A 13,318-nucleotide genomic window follows, 5' to 3' on the forward strand; every position below is an offset into this window, starting at 1 on the left:
AAAAAGGGACCCTTGTTGCCTTAGGCACCCATTTCTCATGTTGACATGAGGCTGAATTGATCTGATTCCCGTTACTCTCTCGCACCATCCCGATATCAATCACTTTACCCTCATACAGGAAAACCAAATAAGGAAAAACTCCGATATAGTTACGATCGAGGTTGGTGTGAGACCCACCGATCTTAGGACGGCCCAGAACCCGCTTATCCAATTTGTTTCTCTTTTTCCCAACTTCACATTTCCCCCTCCCAAAACACACAATCCCCAGCACCTATTTTAACCCCCTGGGCTCTATTTTCTTTAGTCCCTTATAGAACTCAAGAGTTCTATCAACCTTATACTCTTCTTCGTCGTGGGAGTTCTATCCCGCGGTGAAACTCACCCCCGCCACACCTCCGCGATTCTCTCCCCCATCCCCCATCCCCTCTCGCCCCCTTACTCCGAACTCAAAATTCGAACTACATTTCAGTTTCCGCCAAAATGGATCGGGCTATAGCGCGCGCCGTGACCGACAAGCAGCCGGTCCCGGAGATCGATTTCACATTGCACACGATGGAGGACAACACGCAGGTGTCGACAATGGAGAGGGTGGTCAAAGGTAATGCCGCCGTGGTCTCGGTCGCTTTCGCAAGATGTGGTAACCTGATCGCTAACGGTATTTCGTGGTCTTAGAGGTGCAAGCGCCCGCTCTCAGCTATCCTCCGGATGATATGTTTTGGTCGCCTGAGGATCCATCCAAGCCCAATCTTCAGTACCTCAAGCAACACCTCTACCGTGAAGGTCGTCTTTCAGAAGAACAGGCACTATGGATTATCCACGCTGGTACACAGGTTTTGAAAGCTGAGCCAAATTTGCTCGAAATGGATGCGCCCATTACAGTGTGTGGCGATGTTCACGGCCAGTACTACGATTTGATGAAGCTGTTCGAGGTCGGCGGCGACCCTTCAGAAACGAGGTATTTGTTTTTAGGTGACTATGTGGACCGTGGTTATTTCAGTATTGAGGTAGGTCATCCGAGTCTCCCTAAATCTAGAAGAACTACCCTGACCATTTGTCTCCGTAGTGCGTCCTCTATCTCTGGGCGTTGAAGATCTGGTATCCCGATTCACTCTGGTTGCTGCGGGGTAATCACGAATGTCGCCACTTGACGGACTACTTCACCTTCAAGTTGGAGTGCAAGCACAAATATAGTGAACGGATCTACGAGGCATGTCTGGAATCCTTCTGTGCGCTGCCGCTGGCGGCAGTTATGAACAAACAGTTCCTTTGCATTCACGGTGGTCTCAGCCCTGAGCTGCATACCCTCGAAGACATCAAGGCTGTATGTATATGCCCTGCCCCCATTTTGATGGTATTAGCCGAAAGCTTACAAACATAGATTGATCGCTTCCGCGAACCCCCAACCCACGGGCTCATGTGCGACATTCTTTGGGCTGACCCTCTGGAAGAATTTGGTCAAGAAAAGACAGGCGATTTCTTCATTCATAACAGTGTCCGTGGTTGCTCCTACTTTTTCTCTTATCCTGCGGCATGCGCATTTTTGGAGAAGAACAATTTGCTCTCCATCATCAGAGCACATGAGGCTCAGGATGCCGGATATCGCATGTACAGAAAGACGCGAACCACCGGCTTCCCGAGTGTTATGACTATTTTCAGTGCTCCCAACTACCTAGATGTTTACAACAACAAGGCGGCTGTCCTCAAATATGAGAACAACGTGATGAACATCCGCCAATTCAACTGCACTCCTCACCCATATTGGCTGCCCAACTTCATGGATGTTTTCACGTGGTCCTTGCCGTTCGTTGGTGAGAAAATCACGGATATGCTCATCGCCATTCTCAACACCTGCTCGAAGGAAGAGTTGGAGGACGAGGCCCCCACACCTGTGTCTCCCACTGAAAACAAGGATAAAGATCCAATCTCGCCTCCGTCGATGGACCCCGAATCGAGCGAGTTCAAACGACGTGCTATCAAAAACAAAATTCTTGCCATTGGCCGCCTCTCTCGTGTCTTCCAGGTGCTTCGTGAGCAATCCGAGAGTGTCACTGAGCTGAAGACGGCGGCCGGCGGTCGTCTCCCTGCCGGAACCCTCATGCTGGGTGCGGAAGGTATCAAACAGGCTATTCACAACTTCGAGGATGCCCGTAAGGTTGATATCCAAAACGAGCACGTACCCCCTAGCCACGAAGAAGTTGTCGCAAAGAGTGAGGAAAGTCGTCGTGTGGCCCTGGAGCGGGCTGAGCATGAGGCTGCCAACGATGCCGGGCTCGCCACGGTTGCTCGACGGATCAGCATGTAAGTGTTCACTAGACAGATTTTGCGACCAGCCCATTTCACATACTAATTCGAATTACTAGGTCTGCTGGGTCAGGTCGCCCCCGTTCTCGACAGAGGGATCCTCCCAAGGATGCCTGATCTAACTATGATGTGGCCGAGTTGATATTATGACACGATCTATGCATTTCTTCTTCCTGTCCTCCAGCGCACACGCCTTTTGTCCCGACACGATCGATACGATACCCTATCTATCTGCTTGATCCTACCCCTCGCCTGGCGATTTAACCTGTGAATCCACAATTCTAGCGATAAATAGGACAGTTCAGTTATATGTGTGCTTATTACCCCACGTTTCATAGCAAAATATGCAATTATAGTAAAGAGAAGGTTTTGCTGATTGTAAATATTTGACATAATGATCAATCTCATTTCAACTACTTTATCTGGTAGTTACGTATCTCCATCGTCTGAGATGTAGTATCAAACCAGTGATGGATGCCAAGCCCCCGTTCCCGCGTCCACTTCCGCTCAACCAAGTTCATCCACCAAATGCCATTGCGATAACCACACCCTACAACCCTCGCTTTACCGCGCCTCAATGGCTCCAAGATTGCGCAGCGCGCTCACAAAGAGCCTGTCGCGTTCACTGGATAGCAGCGCTGTCTTTTATTGCCCCTCGTGCGCGATCTGGCGACGAACCTTGTCCACGCGCGCCAACATTAATCGCAGCATCGAGAAATCCGACACATCTCGACGGGTCGTCAGAGCTCAGAACATAATCACAGCATCGGCTTCCCGAACATTCACCACATCCTCTATTATCACTGCAAAGAGCGTGCCGCCGCAGTTCAAGGAGCTGCATGCCGCCCTCGAGGGAGTGAAGGATGCCGCCCTGGAACAGGTGAATCTCAGTCGGCTGCAGTTTGCGCTGCGGGGATTGGAGTCCGAAACGCCTCTTATTAGAGTAGCTGGTGAGTTGGTGGTTATACGATCGGGCTATTGCTCTCTTCGGCACTGGATCTTCCCCTTCGAAGAAAGCATGGTGCTGATTTCTTCTCGATTTGGACCCTAGTTCTTGGATTGAACGATGCAACCTCTGCCCGCAAACTTGTTCGACTACTACTTGCCGACCCATTGGCACCGCGAGAAGGCTGGGAAGACATTCTCGAGTCGTACGATGCCGACTCATCCCGAGGACTACTGATCAGGTATGAACAAGTCTTCTGTCTGCGGTGTTGATCCTCTATGACCAGTACTGATTTAAAGGATTTATTCTATAGATATGGCGAAATCTCACAATCCATCCCCAATGACCTTCTACCGACGATATCAGTGCCATCGCCTATCCTGAGCAAAGGCAACTTAGAAATCCTAGTCAGCACCCTAGGCTCCGAGCCCGACAATCACACCGCTACGTTCCACGCCGACACTTTCCTCGTCCCCACAGTTACCATCCAGACCTCACACTCCGGTCGGCATAATGTTGTTCGGTATCCCGTGCATCGCACGATCGTATGCGGACGTGGAGTGGATGGCCTGCTGTCGTACAGCACAATGATCGGTCGATCCAACCTGAAGAACGAGGCCTCTTCAGTGCGCGGCGCCATTGAACTTGCAGTGACAGACCAAAAATCCACAAACGAGCGACTGTCCCTGGTAGATGTCGACCGTGCCAGTACAGCACTGGATAAATTCCGTGAATCCGTCCACAATGCCTCCGACTACGAACGTGGGTGGAATAACAGTGGCGTGCAACCTCTCATCGATTGGCTTGGAACTTTCTCTGAAACATCCACTGGAAATGCGTTGAATCCGGCATTGGTCCCTCTAGTGGAGTCCCTTATTGACGCAGCCGACGCTAGTGTAATCGTCGGAGACGCCAAAGCACTCCATGATCAAACCGTTGGTGTAGCCCCTGCGGAGTCTCGGTCTAACTTGGACCGGGCCGTGACTACCTGGGCAGAGCGTGCTCACTCCGAGCTCCGCAGTTCCCTCGATGCAGGGCTGGCCAGTCCACGCTGGCGCGGTCTTGCATGGTGGAAACTCTTCTGGCGCGTTGACGATGTAAGCATGATTACCTCTGAGATCTTGGAAAGGAAATTCCTTCGTCGAGCGGAGAAGGAGGTCATCTGGACCGTGGGGAAGTACCAGCAGGCCGGCCTGTTGGAAGAGCCTACGTCTTCGATTCCTGACTCCGCTAAGGACTCTGTCATGTCTCCCTGGCCAACCCAGATCCCCGACCTTCGCACTAAGCTCCTCACCAACACAGTGCCATCCCTTCAAGCCCTCGCCCAAAGTCTGGTTCTTTTCAGCGTCTCCACCACGACTCTGACTTCTGCCCTCTCTGCCCTAACGTATGTGGCTATTCCATCCACCGGCGTGTACGAGTCATGTACCCTTGGCGCGGTGGGTCTGATATACTCCATGCGTCGCCAGCAGAAGAAGTGGGACGTTGCCCGTACCTTCTGGGAGGAGGAGGTCCGTGAGGAGGGACGCACTTCGCTTCTGGAAACTGAAGCTGCTCTTCGGGATATCGTGCGGGATGGCGGCAGGACTGTCGAGGGTCTGTCTGAAAGCCGTGCACGAAAGTCCGTTGCCAGAGCGAGAAAGGCTTTGGAGGAAGTGAAGGTGTAATCTGTGTGTGTTGTACAACGTCGAACCGTGTACTGTATATGTATTCCCTTCTTAGGATAGACCTTTAGAGCTCCAATCTACTCTTATGTGTGTGATATTCGTTATGCCAAGATCTTTCCGAGGTCCCATTTGGGAAACTGTTTACCATCAGACTGATGCATCTCCACCTTTCATGCGCTTGGTTCTCTTGCGCGAGATGCATAATAATTTCTTTTCAGCCCAGCACTAACTGGTAAACAATTCCCATTAGACCACGATCTAATCACCAACCTTGGGAGGAATAAATATATTTTGTACTCCGTAATATTTAATATGATCCCATATCTCCACAGCACATCTAATAATATATTATAAACCATAAACCAGTTCATTCTTATATAGAATACCGAAATGCCGGCGAACTGCTCCGTAGATAATACTAAAAAAAAGCTTTGTTGGTTTCACTATGTATCAAGCGAAGATCTGAGACATCGGGGTACAGGGGGTATTGGATCGGGATATTGCAGGGATAGAAATGATGTCTTCAAACTCTCCTCGAAGCTCAAACGGTTATTGTCTGAACTAGTTTGAGCATGAACTTTATAATTATGTTGATATATGTAGTTACGGAGTGTATATATATATATATATATTTGTTGTATGTATATCCGATAGGATGCAAATTGTATACAAAGTAAACTAGTTTTCTATACTCCGTAGTTCATAGTATATTTTATATTGCACCTCGCTCTAAACGTAATTGTAATCTCGGCTGAAGAGTAAAATAGGGGGTTATAATTTATGGATCGTTTCATCTTCTCTTCAGGCCAATCCCCATGGTCATCGTGGGTCACCAAGACGGGGCTAGTGGACTAGTTCAGGAACGCGCCCGTTCGTTTCGGCGTCTTAGATATTGACTTGAACACACGGGAAACTTGAAAAGAATATTCTCTATCTATAACTGTTGTGTTGTCCTCTATATTTTTTCCCTGTTCTTGCACCAAGGGGATTAGCTATTGTTCATTTTAATTCTTATACACCTAATGGTAATAGTAGGGATATATAAGTAAAGAGAGGGGGCTGATATTCTAAATAGTAATATCCCCCCCTACCCTAATATCCCGAATATCAAGGGATTGGCCCGCTCATTAAACTCAAGCCCCTCTCCAAGCACTAAGGGGGTTGGATTGGCGACTCATTATTGAGGGTTCACTTGTGCATTTTTTCTAACTTTTCTGCCTTGAGAGAGTACTTGATCCCCGTGTGCTGCTCCTTAATCTATTCCTTTGCCCCCCTCTTCTTACTTCGTGCGTCACACTCGTTTACCCTATCTCAGGGTCTGTCACTCATTCATACCCTTGTCGCTCATTCATTGTTTTATTCTTCTCTATATTTGATTCCAAATATTCCAAGTGAGTATACTTTTGGGTGTTTTTGTCTATTATTGAAAAAAAAGAAAAAAATAGAGTTGAGGCTGATAAAATGGGCGTATCTGCAGGGATTCGCAACAGAAATCGTCAGAATCGCCTTTGTTTACTGACTTCAGGAGAAACGCGCTTGATCGGTAAGTCCGCATACCTGATTACCCTTTCTCAATCCATCCCCGCGGAAAGTGATACTCTCAGCCCACAAGCAAGGGATCATTCTTTTACCCTTTGTAGAAGGGGGGATTGATATAAGAGTGGATGACGATTGGCTTGGAAACTTCAATCTGCAACATGGAGTGCTTAATGCCTTGAATTTACACTAACATATTGCTTAGTATCTACATCTCTCGCACTCATTTTCTCCACGCCTAACCGGTTGACTCGGTACTTCTGGCGAGTCTGTCATTTACAATTGTTTCTCCCTGAGATCATTCATTCATTCTTTATATCCAATCACCGAGCCCGTGGACGCGGCTCAACCACAACAACATGCAGGACATTCGACTGACAGCCATTGCGATGGCCTGCTTGGCGCTGTTCCCAAGCTATACAAGTGCTTTCTGGCGTCTTCCCTGCCGTGGAAGATCTGGTCTCGCTCGTCTGGACCCCATTGTGGAGCCTGACGAGGTCTCAGGTCACGTTCACGCAGTCCATGGAGGTGGAAGTAAGCGCGCATTTTTTTTTTCCCTAAAGCTTAGATCTTCGTCTACGGATGTGCTGATTTATGGTTAGGCTTTGGCATGAGCTCGGATCCGGCCTCGCTCCTCAAGAGTGATTGCACCTCGTGCGCAGTTACTCAGGACAAGTCTGCTTACTGGGCTCCCGCTTTGTACTTCATGCACGCCAATGGCAGTGCCCAGGTAGTTGAGGAGGTTGGAGGCATGCTTGCGTGAGTTTGATTTAACTCTCGCGGTGGAGTTCTACTAACACCTCTCGATCAGCTACTACCTTCTGTATGGACAGGACATCACTGCCTTCCCAGATGACTTCCGCATGCTGGCAGGTGACCCCTTCCTGCGCAATTTCACCTGGCCAGTTCCCGACCCTCCTAAGTCCGAGTGGAAGGGTGATCAGGCCTCACAGGCTGCTTTGCGCCAGAAGGCCCTTGGTTTCAACTGCCTCAACTACCAGACAACCGCTGAGGACTCCCTCCACCGTCATTTCTTGCCCAACAAGACCTACCTTGATGAGCACTGCACTGATGGAGTCCGATTCGAGTTGATGTTCCCATCGTGCTGGAATGGCAAGGATTCCGACTCCGATGACCACAAATCCCATGTCGCATACCCGTCCCTTGTTATGGATGGTACTTGCCCCGAGGGTTTCGAAACTCGCCTGGTATCACTCTTCTACGAGACTATTTGGGACACCTACGCGTTCAAGGGTGTCGATGGATATTTCGCACTCGCCAACGGCGACCCCACTGGATATGGATACCACGGTGATTTCATGCAAGCCTGGGATTCGGGTGTGCTGCAGGAGGCCATTGAAACTTGCACAAGCGAGACAGGTGTGATTGACGAATGCAAAATCTTCGATATCCAGTCGGAAAATGAGCAGCGTCAATGTCAGTTCCCCATCCCTTCTGAGATCGAAGACGAAAACTGTGAAATGCACGACGACGGGTTGCCTGGCGGTATGCCTATCGAGTGGGGTCCTGAGCGTGCCTCAATGAAAGCCCATGCTGCAAGCACAACCACGGGCAATGGAATTTCGCTTCCCACTATTTCCGCTGGTGGCGTCTCGATTGATCCCAACACCTTGATTGACAACATCTTCCACGCGACCAGCACTGCCGAAGCCGCTACTACTTCTTTCACTTCCACTTCGACTTCGACTCCCTCGCCAACGCCGACCCCCGTCACATCTACTATTGTCGATCCTCTCACCGAAGAGACCATCTATGTTGAGCGTGAAGTTGTCGTCCTCTGTGATGGAAACGGTGATACTTACTCGACTAGCACTGGCGCCTTACGTACTGTCTCCTCTACTGTCAGCACCATTATGGAAACCTCCACGGCCGTTTCCTACGTGAAGAAGGATACTGTCCCGGAACCTGTGGAGCCGGAGCAGGCTGCTGGCCATGCCCGCAGACATCTTCACCACCGCCACGGTCACGCACACAACTAGGCTTAAGAACCTCCATTGTGGGCTTTAGGAACCCAATGCGTGAAGTACGCAGCGCGTCGTTCTCCTTTTTTTGTCACCTTGACCGAGAGGATATACCCCTTGCTTCTACATCAAGTTAGACCTTGGACTTGCTGGATTGTACCCTGGGGGCTTTGATTCATGTACATTTATTTATTCTGATTGTTGGACCTCCTCCAGTCAGTCGGGGAGGATGTACATTGACCATACTGTCGTTCTCGTGATGAAAATTTTAAATAGTCCTGGCTGGTACACAATTCAACCGCATTGGTCGATGATAACCGGGTCTATGTAAGACATACAAGTTTTACTAGTTGCCCACATTCCATCCCTGTCCGCCACTTTGGTTATCTCCAGCCCCAGCAATGTACTGTGCAACATAGGTCTCAGTTGAATTCCACTCGCATATTAACCCGTTCTCCAATGTTTCACTTCACCTCAACCTCTCAACCGATGTCTCAGCATCTCCATACAGAGCAAAGATCAGCCTACCTCGCTCAGGTAGGCAGCGGCCAAGCTCTACATATTCCGTGCGACAATCCTGTGGGACATAGCGAGACCCGACAACAGCGTCGAGACCATCAATTCCAAGACAGAACAACAAAAATGGTCTAGAAGGTGACAATGTACGAGAGCATTTACAATTCTCACCATTACTGAGAACGATCCAGCCCCTTCAACCACAGACATGTCAACTCAGCGTTGCAACGATACCAAATGTCTTGTGTTAGTCAGTGTATATCTTCCCCGAGCCAGCTGTGTCCGTGTAGCACACTTAAACTGCGCAACATGGAAACCACTTCTCTGCCCCCATCCCGTCAGTTCGAGGCCCTGTTTAAATTGGTCAGTAAAGTGACATCGGTAGCCACTGACCCCGTTACCACGAAAACGTTTACTGTGTCATGGACTTCCCGAATGAGGATCTCTTGCCTTGTTGACGAGGGGGTAAGCTACTATTTTTATAAGCTTATGCCCAAATACACTGCTGAGGTATTTGGAAATAGTATCCTCAGTCTAATTATCGCCATCTATCAGAGGGTTGCATGCAGTGGCGAGGTAGTATGAGCTGAACTTCACTGATGCGCCAGCAAATCGCCAGCAAATCTATCAGCCACTGTTACTTTACCGTGGTAGCTTCGATCAGCCAAGCTGAGTGAGCTCCGAATCTCGAGAAGAGCCCAAATCGGGCTGTCCTGTTGGATCCACGCGGATATAAAACAAGATCCAACACCGGGCTCCAAAGAGAAAGTTCTTCCTGGCTTAGTTACAGTAACCGCACATCGTCCTATCACAATTCTTATACGTTGTTTGGTCTATGTCCGTCTACTGAACTTTGAGACTATCATAATGGAACCCCTCCACCGCATCTATCTATTTTTCGCGTTCTTCATCTCAGCCACAATGGCTATTCCTCAACAAACCGCCTCAGTCACCATGGCTGTAGCCCCGGCGATGATCACTCAAAGCCCAGAGCTCTGGTGCCCGAATGGACAAACCGCTGTCTACACGACGGACTGTACAATGGGAACCCCAGTTTCGTACTGTTTCAGCCCGGAGCCTCCGATCAAGTGCTCACAGGGCTTCTTCCCGTCAGTTTGGCATCCAGATCATTGTATGGAAGAATCGACTTGTTTCCCACTCAGCGAACCCTGGATCACCACCGAGTGCTCGAATGGGGCTGTTCCGTATTCGACGTCGACTATATATGAGGGTACTTTGGCGGGAGGAGAATCAACTGTCATTAGTGGTGAGTTTCTTGTTTCTACTCTATTTTATGACGCAAAGGTTGAGCGCTGAGGCTAACTTGAATGTCCTCTCTTGTAGCTGTCTCTTGCTCTTGTCCCGTATACCAATGGTACAGCATGACCCTACTACCAGGCTCGTCGAAATTTGACACCTTCTGTATGCCGCATAGCTCCTGTCCGCGGGGTATGACGACCTCCGTATCGGTCAATGAGTACTGTGCCACTCAGCCGGTTGGTGTTTGTTCGGACATCCCTCTACAGACTAACCTTTGTCAATGTGCCGATGCGGGGCAAACTCCTGTCTATCCTGACTGGCCTGGTGCTAATCCAACTGGGTGCGAGTTGATATATTGAAAGTGAGGGGGAAAGGTGGGAAGGGATGTTGAGTGCAATTCCATTTGTATTGAGATCATTGTCACTACATATTGCACCACAATTCTTAAATCAGACGCAAGTTCCAGATGTTTCGAATATCATTAGCCTAAACGAGTCCTACGGTAGGTCCAAGCGAGTCCCTCGGGGTCCCAATCGGGGAATTACTGTCCTTTTAACCCCGCATCGGCCCGTGTCTATAAAGTCTCCCGGGGAACATCGTGAAATTTACTTCCTCAAATTTCATCTTGATTTTAACAACAAAACTCACAATGTCTGACCTTCCTGAAATGCAGTACCGGTTCCTCGGTAGGACCGGATTGAAAGTCTCAGTTATCTCGCTGGGTAGCTGGCTCACATACGGCGGACACGTCGGGAATGGTATGACCATCTCCAACAATGGAATTGATCGAATCTAACAGACAATAGAAACCGCACTTGAATGTATGAAGGTAGCCTACGATGCCGGCGTCAACTTCTTCGATACCGCCGAAGTATACTCCGGCGGACAATCGGAGATTGTTCTCGGAGAGGCAATCAAGAAATTCGGCTGGAAGCAAAACGACCTCGTCATCTCCACCAAGGTACCTAGAAAGCGCAAGCGCAATTTCCCCATCCAATTTTATTGACCTCACTAAACCCATCTTTCAGATCTACTGGGGCCGAGCCAACAGCGCCAACCCCGACAAGCCCCTCAACAACAACGGTCTCTCCCGCAAGCACATCATCGAGGGCATGAACCTCTCCCTGCAACGACTAGCGCTGCCATACGTAGACATCGTGTACGCACACCGCGCAGACCGTGATACGCCCATGGAAGAGGTCGTTCGGGGCTTCAACTATCTCATCGACAACGGCAAAGCCTTCTACTGGGGTACATCGGAGTGGACAGCGAGCGAGATCGCAGACGCCTGGCGCATTGCCGACAGACTCGGTCTCGTCGGCCCTGTCGTCGAACAGCCGCAGTATAACCTCCTCGCGCGCGAGCGTGTGGAGAAGGAGTACCGCTGGCTTTACGAGGCGCACGGGCTCGGTCTGACGGTGTTCTCGCCGTTGAAGGGCGGTGTCTTGACGGGTAAGTATAATGATGTTTCTGCGCCTCCGGCTGGGTCGCGGTTGGCGGAGTCCGAGGATGGATATGTGAAGGGGTTGCGTAAGACGGTTGGGGATGAGATCTGGCAGCGGCAGTTAGGTCAGGTTGCGGCGTTGAAGCCTGTTGCTGAGGAACTTGGGGTTTCGACGGCGCAGTTGGCGCTTGCGTGGATTTTGAAGAATCCTAATATTTCGTCTATGATTACGGGTGCGTCGCGGCCGCAGCAGGTGCTGGATAATATTCGGGCTTTGGGGGTGGTGGAGAAGTTGACGGATGAGGTTATTGAGAAGATTGAGGTTGCTGTTGGGAATAAGCCTGCTGTTGAGGTTAGGCGGTTTTAGACTATAGATGATAGAGGTTCTATATACATAGCAAAGAGGTTGTCTGAATTAAATCTATTTATCATCTCATGTATGTAGTTAACCCAGGATCTATAGATATTGTTCGGTGGTTTTATCCAACCAGATAGATGAACTTTGGATCTCCTTCATAAAGAATCCATCGCCAGTTAGGCTTGGGGGCTTGTCCAAGTTTAATTCACGCCTGATGAACCAGCCAGACATACAATATCTCTGCCTCACTTCTTCCTCCATTTACCATCCAACGGTGACAGAATAGCTGCCATCAGAGTGGCTGTGCGACTCAAATTGAGATTCACCAACACAGTCACCGTACTCATAAGGTCCACTCAAGGATCCAGTGTAGCCCTTAGAGATAGGTGCGCCGAAAATCACCGACTGCTTGGGCACATCAGAGCACACATGCTCCTTCTTCTCATCATTCCATCCATACAATTCAACGAAGCCCAACTGGGAGCTCTGAATACCCTTCGAACCAGCGGGAAGAGTGTAAGAGCCGATCTGAGTGCTATTTCCCTTGACAACATCAACCAGAGTCCCAACCCACTTGGTTCCCTCGGTATTCTTGATATGCAGCTGGTACTGATGATTGTAAGAGCTGACGATCTCAACAGCACAGCTCACGCCGGCACCTCCATCAGCACCGTCAGAGCAGTTGGGATCGTCGGAGGTGGTTCCTTCATTGAAGCTGGAGAAGACCCCGTGGATGACCGGAAGGCCGTGATCGTTTTCACGGGGCTGCAGACCGGTGTAGCCCACGTTTTCTTGGTCGACGAAGCCGAATTGCTGCGCGAAGTAGAAGCCGCCTTCGTGGGGTGCGCCGGAGATGTCCATTGGGAAGAAAATCTCACTCAAGCCTGCGTCGGTGACGTTCTCGACGGTCCATCCGAGGCCGACCATACCGCCGCCCTGGGCTGCGGCGGATTGAAGGAATGGGAGGGCGAAGAGGAGAGGTTGAGAGAACTTCATGTTGATGGTTTGAGAGGATTGGTTGTGTGGAATAACATCCTCAGTCGGGTTGTTCAAGGTCCTTTATATGCCCTCGTTGTATTTACGGGGTATGTTGCACTTTAAGAATTGATATAGACGAAACACTGAAGCGTTTATTTCAAATGATGATCTGCAAACTTCTTTGCTCGTTCCGATGTCTCCGTTCGTGGGGTACTATATGCTCGTCTAAAATCGATATATGTCTGTCTATATTACGTTTGAGTGGCAATTTAATCTATTGGGCGCCTTTTCCCACTGACCCAGACCCATATAGAGCTCATAAGGTCAACT

The 13,318-nt window shown here is 49.6% G+C and overlaps 6 protein-coding genes across 6 annotated transcripts; 5 read left to right on the forward strand and 1 right to left on the reverse strand.

Annotated features, from left to right (window-relative positions):
* Positions 1-480: 480 nt before the first annotated feature.
* N7516_008489 (serine/threonine-protein phosphatase 2B catalytic subunit) lies at positions 481-2,418 on the forward strand (the record flags this gene model as incomplete). The annotated part of the gene is made up of 5 exons (XM_057221208.1): positions 481-598; positions 673-1,004; positions 1,064-1,321; positions 1,379-2,298; positions 2,361-2,418. 5 exons carry the CDS (start codon positions 481-483, stop codon positions 2,416-2,418), a joined length of 1,686 nt encoding a protein of 561 aa, XP_057071480.1.
* Positions 2,419-2,695: 277 nt separating this feature from the next.
* Positions 2,696-4,914, forward strand: N7516_008490 (uncharacterized protein; the record flags this gene model as incomplete). Its single annotated transcript, XM_057221209.1, has 4 exons — positions 2,696-2,734; positions 2,759-3,251; positions 3,353-3,488; positions 3,561-4,914. 4 exons carry the CDS (start codon positions 2,696-2,698, stop codon positions 4,912-4,914), a joined length of 2,022 nt encoding a protein of 673 aa, XP_057071481.1.
* Positions 4,915-6,809: 1,895 nt separating this feature from the next.
* On the forward strand, positions 6,810-8,450 carry N7516_008491 (DUF1996 domain-containing protein; the record flags this gene model as incomplete). Its single annotated transcript, XM_057221210.1, has 3 exons — positions 6,810-6,984; positions 7,053-7,209; positions 7,262-8,450. 3 exons carry the CDS (start codon positions 6,810-6,812, stop codon positions 8,448-8,450), a joined length of 1,521 nt encoding a protein of 506 aa, XP_057071482.1.
* Positions 8,451-9,869: 1,419 nt separating this feature from the next.
* On the forward strand, positions 9,870-10,265 carry N7516_008492 (uncharacterized protein; the record flags this gene model as incomplete). The annotated part of the gene is made up of 1 exon (XM_057221211.1): positions 9,870-10,265. The coding sequence occupies one exon, from the start codon at positions 9,870-9,872 to the stop codon at positions 10,263-10,265; it is 396 nt and encodes a 131-aa protein (XP_057071483.1).
* Positions 10,266-10,857: 592 nt separating this feature from the next.
* On the forward strand, positions 10,858-12,019 carry N7516_008493 (uncharacterized protein; the record flags this gene model as incomplete). The annotated part of the gene is made up of 3 exons (XM_057221212.1): positions 10,858-10,966; positions 11,015-11,169; positions 11,237-12,019. The coding sequence occupies 3 exons, from the start codon at positions 10,858-10,860 to the stop codon at positions 12,017-12,019; spliced, it is 1,047 nt and encodes a 348-aa protein (XP_057071484.1).
* Positions 12,020-12,271: 252 nt separating this feature from the next.
* On the reverse strand, positions 12,272-13,006 carry N7516_008494 (uncharacterized protein; the record flags this gene model as incomplete). The annotated part of the gene is made up of 1 exon (XM_057221213.1): positions 12,272-13,006. One exon carries the CDS (start codon positions 13,004-13,006, stop codon positions 12,272-12,274), a length of 735 nt encoding a protein of 244 aa, XP_057071485.1.
* Positions 13,007-13,318: the final 312 nt, after the last annotated feature.

The sequence above is a fragment of the Penicillium verrucosum genome (genome assembly GCF_028828655.1).
Source record: "Penicillium verrucosum strain IBT 35672 chromosome Unknown utg000003l_segment0_segment0, whole genome shotgun sequence".
NCBI lineage: Eukaryota > Fungi > Ascomycota > Eurotiomycetes > Eurotiales > Aspergillaceae > Penicillium > Penicillium verrucosum.